At 45.0% G+C, this 17009-nt stretch overlaps 1 protein-coding gene across 3 annotated transcripts in view; it reads left to right on the plus strand.

Annotated features, from left to right (window-relative positions):
* Window positions 1-1200: 1200 nt before the first annotated feature.
* The window catches only part of LOC110534796 (dolichyl-diphosphooligosaccharide--protein glycosyltransferase subunit TUSC3), a 104206-nt gene continuing 88397 nt past the window's right edge, over window positions 1201-17009 (plus strand). For 2 of the 3 annotated variants that reach the window (XM_036933870.2, XM_090188658.1), the window contains exon 1: window positions 1201-1354. In XM_036933870.2, the coding sequence (XP_036789765.1) occupies window positions 1250-1354 (105 nt within the window). In that variant the 5' untranslated portion in view covers window positions 1201-1249. The remainder of the gene's footprint in view (window positions 1355-17009) is intronic. The other variant, XM_090188660.1, reaches the window with a different exon arrangement.

Consider the following 17009-nt stretch of genomic DNA (forward strand, 5'->3'; position numbering starts at 1 on the left):
AGTCCATGTAAAGTCAATGTTGCTGCAATGAATTGGAATGGTCAAACAACGTGGGGGAAATATTTCACAATAGCTTGACATTGCCTCCTTAGTTTGTTTGCAATAGGTTATGCACAGACAATTATTATTATTATTATTGGTTATTTAAATAATCAGGCTAAGTGAAAAATGAACAGTTAATAGGGATTTATAATTTAAATAAATGAAATGAGTTATTAGCCTACGTTATAGACAGAGTGAGCTTTCATTGTCGCACCCGGCATCCATGCATGCCCATCTCTGTTGAATTTATTTTCTTATTGTTAGCCCTAGATAATTTAATCAGCCAGGGTTTGCTAGAAACACACGTTCCATATATTACTTAATAGAGAGCAATAGTAATGTCGTCTTTTTGTAGGCACTAACTCCGCCATGGTTCGTTGGACAAAGCTTATGGGAATTGTTTTGTAGGGTTTTTGGATAAATGCCAAAAACAAGGAGCTGATCATGGACTACAGGAAAAGGAGAGCCGAACACAACCCCATTCACATTGATGGGGCTGTAGTGGAGTGGGTCGAGAGTTTCAAATTCCTTGGTGTCCACATCACCAGCAAACTATCATGGTCCAAACACACCAAGACAGTTGTGAAGAGGGCACGACAACACCTTTTCCCCCTCAGGAGACTGAAAAGATTTGGCATTGGTCCCCAGATCCTTAAAAAGTTCTACAGCTGCACAATCGAGAACATCCTGACTGGTTGCATCAACGCCTGGTATGGCAACTGCTCGACATGCGACCGACCGTAAGGTATTGTAAGGGCTTACAAGTAAGTATTTCCCGGTTGTATTCGGCGCACTTGACAAATAACATTTGTTTTGGAATAAGGTTTGTGGTAAACACAGGCTTAGATCTTATACATTTTGTTCTATGAGATAATCTCCATCAGCTAACGTCACCTTTTGTGAAATTTGAATTATTTATGTAATCAGATAAAACACATACAGCACATAAAAGCTTCATAATCCTAAGCTTGTGTTAAGCACACAGACCTTATTTTCGGCATTTATCCCAAAACCCTATTCATTCCTCAAAGGAATGGGTGAACGAAGTAGAGTTATTTATTTTCAGGTTTTAGGACTACAAGCGGGCGAGCTCTATTTATGGACAGCAACATCCATAAGACGCTTTCTCAGAAACTTCCTGATTGGCCCTTTCAGTAGCCAATCACATTCGAGAGAGACGTGTAGCGCAGCAAGAGCATCTTCCAACATGGCGTCTGTATCCTCGGGATTCCCTTTCAACTTGCCGGTTGCATCTCTGTTACTGATCCTGCTGCTATGCCTGCATTCGGGGGGAGGCCAGAAGAAGAAAGAGGTAACGGCGTTTCTATATAAACACGTTTCAAAAGCATAACAGTATGATTATGCGGCGTAATTTGGACCAAGGTGCAGCAGAGCGATAGGCTACCTTTACCGTATCCAGAATGATGCTCGAGCCGAGATACAGACCGAGGCCGTTGTCCCGATCGACTCAAAATGTTTTCATTTATCGCTGCGCGTTCTCCCACTTTACACAATAATGGATATATACGAAATTATACAGGCGCATTGCATACAGTTGATTGTTTTAACAGAATGTATACATTTTTTGTTAGCCAAGGATTATATTCTGATAGGCTATTTTGATCAACTCTAGTGGGCATACCTAGGCTACGTCATCATTACACGGCAGGGTTGCATTCATTACGCCCATTCTGTTTCATAAACGGAAGCAAACATAACGAAACGTGGAGGGACCTAGGTGAATTCAAATCAAATTGTATTTGTCACGTGCGCCGAATACAACTGATGTAGACCTTAGAGTGAAATGTTTACTTTACAATCCCTTAACCAACAATGCAGTTTTAAGAAATATACAAACAAAAAAAGAATAATGAAAGTAACAAATAACAATAGCGAGGCTATATACAGGGGGTACTGGTACAGTCAATGTGCAGGGGCACCGGTTAGTCGATGTAATTGAGATAATATATACATGTGGGTAGAGTTATTAAAGTGACTTGTGCATAGATTTTAACAGAGAGTGACAGCAGCGTTATAGAGGGGGGTGGCAATGCAAAAAGTCTGGCTAGTCATTTTATTGAATGTTCAGTAGTCTTATGGCTTGGGGGTAGAAGCTGTTTAGAAGCCTCTTGGAAATAGACTTGGCGCTCTGGGATTGCTTGCCGTGTGGTAGCAGAGAGAACAGTCTATGACTAGGGTGGCTGGTGTCTTTGACCATTTTTAGGGCCTTCCACTGACACCGCCTGTTATAGAGTTCCTGGATGGCAGGAAGCTTGGCCCCAGTGATGTACTGGGCCGTACGCACTACCCTCTGCAGTGCCTTGCGGTCAGTCGGATGCCGAGCAGTTGCCATAGCAAGCAGTGATGCAACCTTTTTGAGGATCTGAGGTCCCATGGCAAATCATTTCAGTCTCCTGAGGGGGAATAGGTTTTGTCGTGCCCTCTTCATGACTGTCTTGGTGTGTTTGGACTAGAGGTTGACTGATTAATCGGAATGGCCGATTAATTAGGGCCGATTTCAAGTTTTCATAACAACAATAACAAACTTCTCTTGCGTTCATTGCACGCAGAGTCAGTGTATATGCAACAGTTCGGGCCGCCTAATTTGCCAGAATTGTATGTAATTATGACATAACATTGAAGGTTGTGCAATGTAACAGGAATATTTAGACTGGTTGCCACCCGTTAGATAAAATACGTAACGGTTCCGTATTTCACTGAAAGAATAAACGTCTTGTTTTCAAGATAATAGTTTCCGGATTTGACCATATTAATGACCTACGGCTCGTATTTCTGTGTGTTATTATGTTATAACTAAGCCTATGATTTGATAGAGCAGTCTGACTGAGCGATGGTAGGCAGCAGCAGGCTCGTAAGCATTCATTCAAACAGCACTTTCGTGCGTTTGCCAGCAGCTGTTTATGACTTCAAGCCTATCAACTCCCGAGATTAGGCTGGTGTAACCGATGTGAAATGGCTAGCTAGTTAGCGGGGTGAGCGCTAATAGCGTTTCAAACGTCACTCACTCTGAGACTTGGAGTGGTTGTTCCCCTTGCTCTGCAAGGGCCGCGGCTTTTGTGGAGTGATGGGTAACGCTGCTTCGAGGGTGGCTGTTGTCGATGTGTTCCTGATTCGAGCCCAGGGAGGAGCGAGGAGAGGGACGGAAGCTATACTGTTACACTGGCAATACTAAAGTGCCTATAAGAACATCCAATAGTCAAATGTTAATGAAATACAAATGGTATAGAGAGAAATAGTCCTGTAATTCCTATAATAACTACAACCTAAAACTTCTTACCTGGGAATATTGAAGACTCATGTTAAAAGGAACCACCAGTTTTCATATGTTCTCATGTTTTGAGCAAGGAACTTAAACGTTAGCTTTCTTACATGGCACATATTGCACTTTTACTTTCTTCTCCAACACTTTGTTTTTGCATTATTTAAACCAAATTGAACATGTTTCATTATTTATTTGAGGCTTAATTGATTTTACTGATGTATTATATTAAGTTAAAATAAGTGTTCATTCAGTATTGTTGTAATTGTCAGTATTACAAATAAATAAGATTGTTGTCCTGGCACCACACGGCCAGGTCTCCCTATATGCTGTCTCGTCGTTGTTGGTGATCAGGCCTACCACTGTTGTGTCATTGGCAAACAATATTCACGGTTTTCGGTTTCAATACATTTTTTAAACATTAAATGCATTAGTAAATAATGACTTTTCAATGATTTTAGAGCTTCTTTTAATGGAAATTACTATAAAATAATTAAATATTTCAGTTGTTTATATGTCTATTTTTCATTCCTTAAAGTCCTCATCTCTGCTCAGGCAGTAACAGTCAGCCATCCAGACCATCTAATGTTAACTCCTCCCTATACTGTACTGTCTTTAGTCATCCTGTTTAGCTAGGCTAGCCTGCCTAAGTATGCTGCAGAGCTGTCTGACGATCATTTTACTACTTCTTCAAAGTAGATGAGGCATACTTTCTCGAACTGTCTCTGTCCCTCTGGTCATCGTGTACATTACTATCTCATGCGGTCTGTGTACATCTAACCTAACGTAGCAGGCGTAAAAGTGTGTCTTTCCAGAGATCTGTATATAATGACGAGATGCTCACGTCTCCGCCCTAGCAATGGGTGTCTTTGTATCAAAGGTGGGAAAGCAGGCGACAAGCCATAGAAACGCATTAGGCTTATTTTGCACACATTTTGGCCAGAGTGAAACCTCTCACTTCGCCTCTTCCTCTTTGGTCCGTCTCTGTCCGAGCAGTGAAAAAAAGGCGCAATGGATTATGGTCATCGTAGTTAATTTCTACGTTTCTGCACTGAACTAGGTTGAATATTTGTGTAATGAAACTACAACTCCCTTCAGCCCAGCGTCCCACAGTTCTTGACTTGATTTCTCTCGTGAATGATTTTATTTATCACTAGAGAAACAGCGGGTTGGACTCTCCCCCAAAAATGACTAAATGGAATTCAAGTAATTGAACCGATATAGGTCAATTAGTTGTTTAATAACCAGAAAAAAAACAATGTTGGTTAATCGCTTGGCACTACCTATTAATAATGAATGTTAATTAGAATTCAAGCTACATGTGCCCGACTGTACTTCATTTGAACTCACAACTGTCTGTTTGCTAGCCTGAATTCCAGTCTGTCTGTTTGTGCTATCATTCCAACTCCTTGTCACTCATTGTCATGCTTGGTTTGACAATGACAGTAATGGATTGGCAAGGGCACAAATGGATCTGGCACCAGGCAATTTGTGATAACATAGACCTATGCTAAAATATTTTCAATCTACAAGCCATAGTGGCAGAGTCTGTGTCTCTCAATATGTACTTCCCATTGATACACATGTATTTGTATGAAACTCCACTACTACCCTCTTGTTTCTACAACAGCTGTACATGCCTCCCCTTCCTTCTTTCCTAGCTAGTCTCCCTTCATTTCTCTCTGCTGTGTTAATGCAGGGTGGCAGGCAGGCGGACAGGCGGCCCTGCTAGTTCGCTAGCTGCACGTTGGGGACTAGTGGAGAGAAATAGCGCCTTGTCTGGCTGTGAGAAAATATGATCTTTCTGTGACCTCCCTCAGGCAGAAACTGTGGGGGCGGAAGATCTTATTGAGCCCAAATGGGGTAAAGCGGCGAAGCAGCAACTTTGCATTCTGCTAGCTCGCCCCGGCGGCATCACGGCCCGCTCTCCAAATCGCCCCTGCGAGTGTTGGCGCGAGACCCCAGAGCGCTGAGGGCCGCAGTATTTCTGAGGCACTGTCTCAAAAGTCTTTAATATATTTGTCGAAAGCCCAGGTTTCACTTCTCCCTGGAGTGTTTTGGAAAGAGGGGGGGTTGGGGTGCGGAGAGTATTGGAATAGACCAAAGGAGGGGAAATAGTCACAGTGAGGTATATTTATGTCAGTTTGATGGTACACCGTTCATCACAGAAACTAAATATGATACTTTCCCCCCCATTTTATGTCTGCCTAATGGAAATGGGGACTGAAAGGACACTGTAAGCAGTTCTGGCTCCCCGGGACCAGCTGGGGATTGGGATAAAGCACAGCGTCACTGTTTTTGTGCCATCACTTATTTTTGTTTTCCCAGAGTAACTTTATAGGCCCTATAGCAGTGCTGTTCAATCCAATAGGGCTGCACCAGGCTCCACCTTTTCTCCCAGCTAAGGTTGTAAAGGGAGGGTATGTTATGGGAAACTTTTGATTTTGATCAGTGAACTGCCAGAATTTTGGTGATTTTTAATTTTGGGGGTGAATTTTAACAGATGACATCTATTGGCCTTTTTTGGTACTTCAAATTATCTCTGGCTCTGAGTGGCCTGATCCATGTAAAATATATAACATCATCAAATAAGATGATTAAAAAAATAAAGAAATAGAATGACAAAGCTGTAAAATATTATTGTAAATATATACCGTCAACTTAGTGAATACCGTTGGTGTTTAATATGAGGGTTTCTGTCTTTGTTTTGGAGCCAAACTGGTGGCAGTTGTGAAGAAAGTCCATGCTTGGAAGAGATGCAGGGTTCATTTTAAATAACGCCATTGTTGATTCATTGCTTTTTTCATTAATTAGCCTCAGCTATTTTCTCTTGAAACATATGTTCTATCCACTAGAAACTCATGGACAAAAAAAAAAAATGATTAAAGTGTAAATTACCAAAGTTACCATAAATTACCTGCTAAGTACCAACACTACTGAGGATTCCGGTAACTTTGGTAAATTACCGGTAACTTTTCAACCTTAGCCCCAGCCCCGGAGCAATACTGATCCACAAAGCCTTATCAAGGGCTTGAGAACAAACATGTTCTCCCTATACATCCTGTATGTAGACTTAGACCTATATATAGGCCTATCTCCTCATCGCTCCAGGTATGAAGAGAACGCCTGAAAACATGATTGTGATTCGAGAGCCATGCTGTCCCGCTAGTCAGAACAATGGACTGCAGTCCTTCTCCCCAGGGACTCAGCCTTGGTCTCACACTCCAAAGAGTTTGAAGGAGGTTAAGATTATTGCTGTGGAAGAGCTAGAAGAACAATGTGTCAACTTGAGTCTAACACACCTACGCACTGACTGTGTTTTCTCCTATTAGCAGATAGACATTACCCACTGAACAGTCAGGGAGGGAGGGACCGGTATTCCCAAATGGCGCCCTGTTACCTATAGGGCGGTGGTCAAAAGTAGTGCACTATGTAGGGAATAGGGTGCCATTTGGGACACAACGAGGGAATGAGGGAGACCCTTTTCTGCTCTTAGAGCCGTATTGGTTGAAGCCTTGTCCATGCTGAGTCCATGGTTCCTTTGAGTGGTGCGCCTACTGGGTGTTGGATGGAGTTAGTTAAATGCTAAAAGCAGAAACCGCCAGCGCTGTGTGATGCATGTGGTTGGACGCGCATGGACAGAGATGGGGTTTCACGCTGGTCCTCTCTCTCTCTCCTCTGTCTTCTCTCATCTTGCTTGCTCTCATCTCTCTCATCTCTTTCTCTCTCACGTTCTCTCTCCCTCCCTCCCTCTCAGCATGGTCATCTCATCGGGCTGAGGTAGCATACAGAGTGTAGCCCCTCATATACAGAAGTAGGATCTTAATTTGATCGTACTTTTGTTGCTGAGAATTTTCCTGCATAGCAGGATTTGCAGACTTGTAGTGTAGTCATGGTTTAAAAAGGCTTCTAAAGTTTGTCATTTCCACTTTAACATTTCACACGTGATTTGCATTAACTTAAAATGTATCAATCCCTACAACCTATTCAATGTATTATGATCCACATAATAATTCACATTTCCTGTTGCTGAAGGAAACTTTCCCTGCTGTAGCAAACTGGCCCAAATGAAGATCCTACCTCTGTATACATTCTGACAATGAGACGAAGGACTCAGCACGATTGGAGTTATAAGTGCACCACGACTCTCTGCGTATTCATCTCTGGGCTCCGCACCCTCGTATGCCCGCTCAAAAACGATGACGTTGTGCGGGGGCGCCACACGGGGGCTGGCGTGTGGAGTTGATGGGTGAGCACGTCCGCGGTGACCCATCGAGTTGGTTTTGAGCTGTTGTGATTCTGTGAATGCAGCGTTAGTCTTGGTAAGGTGATTTATCCTCTTTCTTTTCTACTCGCCCTCTCTTCTCTTTATCTTGCAATCTCTTTCTCTCTCTCTCTCTCTCTCTCTCTTTCTCTCTCTTTCTCTCTCTCTCTCTCTCTCTCTCTCTTTCTCTCAAACTCTCTTTCTCTCTCTCTCTTTCTCTCAAACTCTCTTTCTCTCTCTCTTTCTCTCTCTATCGCTCTCTTTCTCTCGCTCTCTCTCTCTCTCTTTCTCTCAAACTCTTTCTCTCTCTCTCTCTATCGCTCTCTTTCTCTCGCTCTCTCTCTTTCTCTCAAACTCTCTCTCTCTCTCTCTCTATCGCTCTCTTTCTCTCGCTCTCACGCACTCTCCTCGGTCTCTGCCTGTCTCGTTCTCTCTCGCTCTCTCGCTCAGCGTAATAAATTAGGAATGATGGCCTAATGGAAACCTCTATGCTCTGACTGGACTCTGAAACATCAGCATCCCAGTGGTGCTGTTATTATTATCATAGCTAATGCTAAGGTGTCTCGGCAGCCATGTTTAGGCCCGAGCCAGAGATGAGGGATGATTTGTATTGTGCCCTGGAAGCATTGCGAAAAGGATTGTCCATGTCAGCAAGGCCTGGTGCCCCGGGCTATAGGGGGAAGTTACGTGATATATCAACATTACAGACCGTGTCCCATTGCAGTGGCACCAGTGTTAAGAGGAGAATGATTCTGAACAGGGTTGGGAGGAGGAAGGGCACACAGACACACACCCTCCACAACTAAGCCACAACAGTGCCATCTGTAATTGGTTGTCAGAGGGGGGGTTGTTGTTGTGATTTCTTTCATTACCTACCAGGGTTATGAATAATTGATAACAGTACATTGTCAGCCAGCCATTCTGGTGATGGATGCCTTGAACCCCAGACATTTCCGCCCCCCCCCCCCTTTTTTTTGACATTTTCCAACTCATTTCCCTGGCAGTAACTCTGAATCGAAGGGAGGGGCCGGGCCCCTCTCTCTCTCTTGATGGTGTGTGACTTGACATTCTTGCGAAAATGCATTCTCTGCTCCATTAATCAGAGAAAAACAGTCCTCCAAGTCCCGGAGATGAGTGATTAAAGTGTATTTTTGTTTTCAGGTTGGTTTCGAGGTTTGAGAAGGCACTCATATGTGGCTACCTTTTTGATGATGCAACAATGATTTGGACACTTCCCTATATTACCATTAATATCATTCAGCAGAACCTATTTCAGGGCCTGTTTTCTGGAACCAGATTAAGCCTGTTCCTGGACTAAACACATTTTTCATTGAGAATGCTTTCTAGACCTGGTGAGGGAACCAGCCCTTGTTATTTAAACTGAGGGCCTACGGGATTGAACGAGGGAGGTCATTGTGTTACTTGTATGAATCTAGCAGTACACACCCTTTTGATTCCATGTTTATCACGTGTTGCTTCTGCCGAAGATTATGAAGAGCTTAAATCCCCCTGCCATACCTCCATCTATATCCCTCCCTTCATCACCTGTCCACCCCTCCACTGATCTGCCCCTTCCCCCTGTCCCTCCCTCCTGTCACCCCTCCATCCACGCCGAAGCCCCCACAACGACTCTGAACGCCACGAGACATCTTCGATCGTTTTTTATCTGCGCGTTGTCAACGACAGGACGCCATCACTCCCACCGGGGAAAAGATGATCCCGGTCCCGACGGGAGAAAAAGGCGCGGGTGCCGTCCCCCTGACGAAAACGGTCTGTCGAGCAGGATAAGTCTTATCAGCCCGGCGCCAGACACGCCGGGGCAAGTCTCTGCGAGCCTCCAATGGGGCGAGAGACACATTAAAGTGTACACAAACTCTCCTTCCTTCCTCCGGTCCTTCATTAGGGGGAACATCTCTTCATTTCACAACCCAGGGCAGAGAAGGGGGGCGGGGGTGAACCCAGTGCCCTGTGTCTCCTTCGTTCTGACTGGCACAGATATTTCCAACGATCCTTTATTCATCTCTAATGCTCTCTCTCCCTTTCCGCCTCCCTCTCTCCCTTTCCGCCTCCCTCTCTCCCTTTCCGCCTGCTCCGTTTGCGCCCGTGCCAGAGATGTTCTCTAGGCTGCCCTTATTGGAGGCCCTCGAGAAGGCAGAGGTTAGAGAGAACTCCCGCTGTAGTTTGGCTACAGCAACCGTGGTCATCTGAAGACCAAGCCCTGTTCGCGTTACCGACCGGCCGGTCGACTGTCCAGCCAGAGCTGTCAGCATCATAGCGCCGACATCCCAAAGATGTGTCTCTGGCGCAGAGCCAGGGAGAGAGACGGGTGTGTTGGGGAGGAAAGCAAGGCGAGCCCCCCTCCCTGGACTGATTGCATTAATAATCACCTGCCTCCCCCAGAGGTGGCTGTCTGCCAGCCTGCCATGTCCTAAGAGTGACAGGCAGGTTTATGCGCCACACAAAGGCATATGCAAATCAAACATGATAAATTAGAGTTTGCATAAAAGGTTCAGGCGAATGCTAAATGCTAAATGCCACTTTGGTGCACCGAGCGACTCCCAATAAATGGGAAAACGCCGGTAACATTTGGATGAATCTTCTAAAAGTAAGCGGTGACATTTTTGCCCGAGTCACAAAATAATAGATGAACGGCACTTGCATCGTTTTAAAACTTTTTTATTACTTTAGCTTTTTTGGTTAAATGCGGTGACATTTCAGTTGCCATTAGCATTCAGGAGGGCCGACGCTAAGTCAAAATTCTTTTAACCAAACAGCGTGATTTAAAAGATCCCACTTTGTAAACAAGTGAGTGTTTATATTCTTTGGGAGGGTCTTGTGTTTTTGTCTGTATCTCCACTCGATTTGAATATTCAACTTCAGTTGATTAGTGTCTGCTAGAGACTGCATTATATCGCCTCATGTGAAGATGGACTTGGCCGTGAAACAATAGACTATGGCCTCCAAATCATAAATTGAGTTGCTTAGTAGTTGATACTCTGAGGCGATAACCAAATCACAGCTACTAATTGACATTCTGTAATTGGCCACGGTAAACCTGCAGCCAACAGCGACCTCTCTCCCCTCCTTAGTTTTGGGGCGGAGGGGAACTTGTTTGGGTCCAACACAAGGCTGTGTCTCTCTGCATCTTTATCACTTCACATAGTTTATTTTCTCCAGTTGAATTCTGGAGCAGTGGAGCCTTCGACAACAGTTCCCTTCTACCCCCGGTCAAACGTTCATTCTGTCAGGACTGCAGGATGTGTGTGCTGGGAGAGGTGATGCTAAACGCTCGTGGAAACTTGTTGTGACTTTGTGTCTTTTAAAGCTGCAATGTGTCACTTTTTGGTCGAACCGAACAAATGGACATAGAAATGTTAGTTATAGATATGTCATTCGCATAGAAAGCAAGTCTAAGAATCTGTAGATCTGTTCTATGTGTGCTACTTCTATGCTCCCAGTTCTTAAGTTTAGTTTTTGAGTCTTTTACTTTGGGTGTTGTTCACCAGTTTCAAACAGCTGAAAATACAATATTTGTTGTTATTGGAAACATAATTCACAGCGGTTTAGATGGTACAATGATTCTCTACACTATTCATTGCTTGTTTTGTGTCACAAACTGAACGAACTGTTAGAATTTTAGCAACCAGGAAATGGTGGAGCGATTTCAGCAGATTGCATCTTTAAGTTCCAATCTACACATCTCGATGTAGAAACTAGGGCTGTGATGACATCGCAGTATTTCTACAATGGCAACATTTGTAAAACAAAGCATGCATGTAAAGTAGTGTGTTACAGCTTGTTAGTTTGCAACGTCGAGGCTGTTTTCCCAAAGAAGTGAAATCCGCGTCACGTTTGGTTTCCTTGCCGTGATACTAACGAGTATCACAATACTGGTGTTGACCCGCCCCCAGTAAAAACAGCTTTGAGGTCGTTCTAGCATAGAAACATATTAAAAGGTTAACTATTCTCAACCTACCGTTCTCTCATTGGTTACATACATGATTAAGCATTTGCTAAGTAAATGGTAATAATACATGGAATAAGTACCCATTGGGGCTTAAAGGCTCATTTTTGGCTTATGAGCCACTTAACATGTGCAATATCCTGTATTCCCTATTGTCATGAATTAGCAGTGGATGTTCCATTAAGCTATAGGCAGGAATGTTGAAGAGGCTCTAGAATAGATTTTGGTTGGGGGGGCTTTGGACCCCGTCCGGTTAAATATCTATAGGAGAAACAAACATGGGCATCAGTGGGAAAACTCTCTCCCTCCGTCCTCTCGCTCTCTCTCGCCCTCTCTATTTAACTCAGTCTCTCTCTCGCTCGCTCTCTCTATTTAACTCAGTCTCTCTCTCTCTCGCTCTCTCTATTTAACTCAGTCTCTCTCTCTCTCGCTCTCTCTATTTAACTCAGTCTCTCTCTCTCTCGCTCTCTCTATTTAACTCAGTCTCTCTCTCTCTCTCGCCCTCTCTATTTAACTCAGTCTCTCTCTCGTCCGCTCTCTCTATTTAACTCAGTATCTCTCTCGCTCGCTCTCTCTATTTAACTCAGTCTCTCGCTCGCTCGCTCTCTCTATTTAACTCAGTCTCTCGCTCGCTTTCTCTATTTAACTCAGTCTCTCTCTCTCTCTCTCGCCCTCTCTATTTAACTCAGTCTCTCTCTCGCTCGCTCTCTCTATTTAACTCAGTCTCTCTCTCTCTCTCTCTCGCCCTCTCGCCCTCTCTATTTAACTCAGTCTCTCTCTCGCTCGCTCTCTCTATTTAACTCAGTCTCTCTCTCGCTCTCTCTATTTAACTCAGTCTCTCTCTCTCTCGCCCTCTCTATTTAACTCAGTCTCTCGCTCGCTTTCTCTATTTAACTCAGTCTCTCTCTCTCTCGCCCTCTCTATTTAACTCAGTCTCTCTCTCGCTCGCTCTCTCTATTTAACTCAGTCTCTCTCTCTCGCCCTCTCGCCCTCTCTATTTAACTCAGTCTCTCTCTCGCTCGCTCTCTCTATTTAACTCAGTCTCTCTCTCGCTCTCTCTATTTAACTCAGTCTCTCTCTTTCTCGCTCTCTCTATTTAACTCAGTCTCTCTCTCGCCCTTTCTATTTAACTCAGTCTCTCTCTCTCTCGCCCTCTCTATTTAACTCAGTCTCTTTCTCGCTCTCTCTATTTAACTCAGTCTCTTTCTCGCTCTCTCTATTTAACTCAGTCTCTCTCTCGCCCTTTCTATTTAACTCAGTCTCTCTCTCTCTCGCCCTTTCTATTTAACTCAGTCTCTCTCTCTCTCGCCCTCTCTATTTAACTCAGTCTCTTTCTCGCTCTCTCTATTTAACTCATTCTCTCTCTCGCTCTCTCTCGCTCTCTATTTAACTCAGTCTCTCTCTCGCTCTCTCTATTTAACTCAGTCTCTTTCTCGCTCTCTCTGGCTCTCTATTTAACTCAGTCTCTCTCTCTCTCGCCCTCTCTATTTAACTCAGTCTCTTTCTCGCTCTCTCTATTTAACTCATATTTTCTCTCTCGCTCTCTCTCGCTCTCTATTTAACTCAGTCTCTCTCTCGCTCTCTCTCTCTATTTAACTCAGTCTCTCTTGCGATGTTGCGTTTGCCGCCAAAAGAAGCTCCTCCGTCCATTGCCTCCATCGACCTGCCACCTCAGCAGCAGATCCACCCTTCAGCGCCAGTTACCCCCGAGGAGGGCCACCGCAGCCACCCTGTTTATTGAGCTCAACGGTTTGATGTGGTTATAAACGTGGCATAATAAAAGGACGGTCGGCGGCTACAGAGGGGGACTTTCGTTGCAGTGGTGGCCAGTAATAGAGAGGACGGGTGTAAACAGACAGGGGCCCGATGTGCTTCCCCTGCAATCATGGAGGAGCGCAGGAGAGAACGAGGGAACGAGGGAGGAGGGAAATAAAAGAGAAGAGGAAAGTGCTGTCTACCAGGGACATCTCAGCTATAGTCAAATCCCTCCTCCGGGCCGTTAAACAAGAGGCAACAAGCACTGCGGGGACTCTCCCAATCCGCCACCACTACAAAGCTAATTGATTATGAGAGAGGTACGGTTGTCGTGTGGTTGTCGTACAGACAAAAGGCACAAGGAGCCATTTTGTGTCTGAACGGAGCTCTAGAGATTGTCAGTAGTTTCAACGTGCCATGTTTCCAGATCGGGGGAGGAATAAAAGCAACAAGGGTGTGAACTTCATCTCTTGACAAAATGCACATTCATCAAGATAATCAAAGCCTTCTTTTCTCTCACATGGCCCGCAGGGTACAGGGAAGCACTATTATCAAAATGCTTGCAGTTAAAGTGAAGCATCTAAATAACATGACAGGCTACGGTTTTTATTCTGTGTGTCATACTCACCCACATTGAGCTCTACGGATAAGGTTTAGAGTGATTGAAGTGCCATGAACTGGTACGATTTCATACTTCAAATGTTCATCACGATTCTCCAGAAGTTTCCTTTTCCTCTCTTATTTAATTAAGCAAAAGAGAAATGAACGATCTCCGAGGTAGACCGGCAGCACTGCGGTCGCCATCAATATCAAATAAAACACACATTTTTTTTAATGAGTAAATCTCCATAGCTCCGGAATTGGACGCTGTGAGTGGTTTGTAATAAGGGGCGCTAATTAAGGGCCGTGTCTGTACTGTATGACCACTCTGATAACCTGGACGTGCCTCCGACTTCTGAAGGAACTAGGCATAACGAGGGACTTACAGGGCAGCGCCAGGCTGCTGAGCTCTCTGCTTTAGATTCCGAATTCAGCTGCTCTTACAGGAGGAAATGGGTTGGAAAGGAACGAGAGTGGGATGGAGAGAGAGGAGATATGGAGAGAGGCTGAGCAGGAATGGAGTAGATACAGGAGGGAGAGAGAGATGGATGAGAAGCGAGAGAAGCGGAGCAGGTCTACCGTGGCGGACTGACTAGCAGCCTGTGGAGATGTGATGACCCAGCCGCACTGGGAAAAGCGATATCTCTTAAGTGTGTATGTGAGTGTGCGCGCTCATGAGCTTCCACTGCACAGAGGCCTGGGGGTTGGAAGATGGGTAAACTGAAGTAGCAGTTGACAGGAAGGTGAATAGTTAGCTGATGCCCTGGGAGGAGGAAGTACAGGAGAGAGGTGAAAGGGCAATGGAATATAAACACTGGATCAGGGAAGGAGGGAACAGACAGGCCTAGTAGATGTGATTATCAGGGAGGGAGGAAGAGAAGGAGAGAGGGAACAGACAGGCCTAGTAGATGTGATTATCAGGGAGGGAGGAAGAGAAGGAGAGAGGGAACAGACAGGCCTAGTAGATGTGATTATCAGGGAGGGAGGAAGAGAAGGAGAGAGGGAACAGACAGGCCTAGTAGATGTGATTATCAGGGAGGAAGAGAATGAGAGAGAGGGAACAGACAGGCCTAGTAGATGTGATTATCAGGGAGGAAGAGAAGGAGAGAGGGAACAGACAGGCCTAGTAGATGTGATTATCAGAGAGAGAGGGAGGAAGAGAAGGAGAGAGAGGAAACAGACAGGCCTATTAGATGTGATTATCAGAGAGAGAGAGAGGAAGAGAAGGAGAGAGAGGGAACAGACAGGCCTAGTAGATGTGATTATCAGGGAGAGAGAGAAAGGGGAAGAGAAGGAGAGAGAGGGAACAGACAGGCCTAGTAGATGTGATTATCAGGGAGAGAGAGAGGGAGGAAGAGAAGGAGAGAGAGGGAAGACAGGCCTAGTAGATGTGATTATCAGAGAGAGAGAGGGAGGAAGAGAAGGAGAGAGAGGGAACAGACAGGCCTAGTAGATGTGATTATCAGAGAGAGAGAGGGAGGAAGAGAAGGAGAGAGAGTGAACAGACAGGCCTAGTAGATGTGATTATCAGGGAGAGAGAGAGGAAGAGAGGGAGGAAGAGAAGGAGAGAGAGGGAACAGACAGGCCCAGTAGATGTGATTATCAGGGAGAGAGAGAGGAAGAGAGGGAGGAAGAGAAGGAGAGAGAGGGAACAGACAGGCCTAGTAGATGTGATTATCAGGGAGAGAGAGAGGAAGAGAGGGAGGAAGAGAAGGAGAGAGAGGGAACAGACAGGCCCAGTAGATGTGATTATCAGGGAGAGAGAGAGGAAGAGAGGGAGGAAGAGAAGGAGAGAGAGGGAACAGACAGGCCCAGTAGATGTGATTATCAGGGAAAGAGAGAGGAAGAGAGGGAGGAAGAGAAGGAGAGAGAGGGAACAGACAGGCCCAGTAGATGTGATTATCAGGGAGAGAGAGAGGAAGAGAGGGAGGAAGAGAAGGAGAGAGAGGGAACAGACAGGCCCAGTAGATGTGATTATCAGAGAGAGAGGGAGGGGTTATAGAACAGATACATGTACCTGCCAATGGAATGGCAGCAGGAGGAAAAGGAAGAGCGAGGGAGAGTCAGATGGTGTGGGGAGTGAATGGTGAGGGAGACGTTAATACTAGCCTAGCCACAGTGTGTAATTATACTGTACATGACCTGAAAGAGTGACGCTCTTCCCCCTTCACCGTGTAACGGAGTCGGTTTAGTGAACCATGCTCATATTATGAATAACCTTGTTTGAGATCTGAACACTTGCATTAGCTCCCCAGGTTAATGCCTAGGATGTCGCTCCCTGGAGAACAGTGTACGCCCAACAGCTCCTGTCAACCTGACATGGGCTCTGTCCTTTCCTGAGTCTGGTGTTATAGCCAGGGTTTCCCCTAAGATTGTTTTCTGCAGCGGCGGCGGCGTGCATATAGGGGAAACGGGGATATCCATATCCGGTCTTCATGGTCCTCGGCCCCATTATGCCCCATACATCATCCGTGTCCCTAAATGTAATACGCATGTATACGTCTGTATTATATTAAAATAGATGTTGTTTTTTGGAGGCGACAGTGTGTTGCGCCCCTGCTAAATGTAGATAGGGGAAACAGTGATATCTACAGGACCAGTCAATAGTTTGGACCCACCTACACATTCAAGAGTTTTTCTTTATTTTGACTATTTTCTACATGCTACATGGTGGCTACTTTGATCATTCTCAATTATAAAATACATTTTCATTTGTTTTTGGTTACGGCATTCCATGTGTTATTTTAGATGATGTGTGTTATTTCATAGATTTATTCTACAATGTAGAAAATAGTCAAAATAAAGAAATCCCCTTGAATGAGTAGGTGTGTCCAAACGTTTGTCTGGTACTGTATATACTGTCCTCACGCTGGCTCTCACAGGGACTTTGCCGCCCCATACATCATCCCTGAATCATATGTAAGGGGTTACACCTCAGCGTGCTCCAAGTATCTGCTGTCATTCAGGTACACTCTTCCCAGTGGCCTCTCTCTTCCGTATGCCATCCTCCCCTCACACAGTCAGGCCCAGTCTCTTCAAAAACCCTATTGCCCCCTATGCATTTGATTTTAATTTGCCGTTCTCTGCGTGTCTATCTAAGATGG

This window comes from Oncorhynchus mykiss, chromosome 10, assembly GCF_057628025.1.
Source record: "Oncorhynchus mykiss isolate SJ-2025 chromosome 10, ASM5762802v1, whole genome shotgun sequence".
Lineage (NCBI taxonomy): Eukaryota > Metazoa > Chordata > Actinopteri > Salmoniformes > Salmonidae > Oncorhynchus > Oncorhynchus mykiss.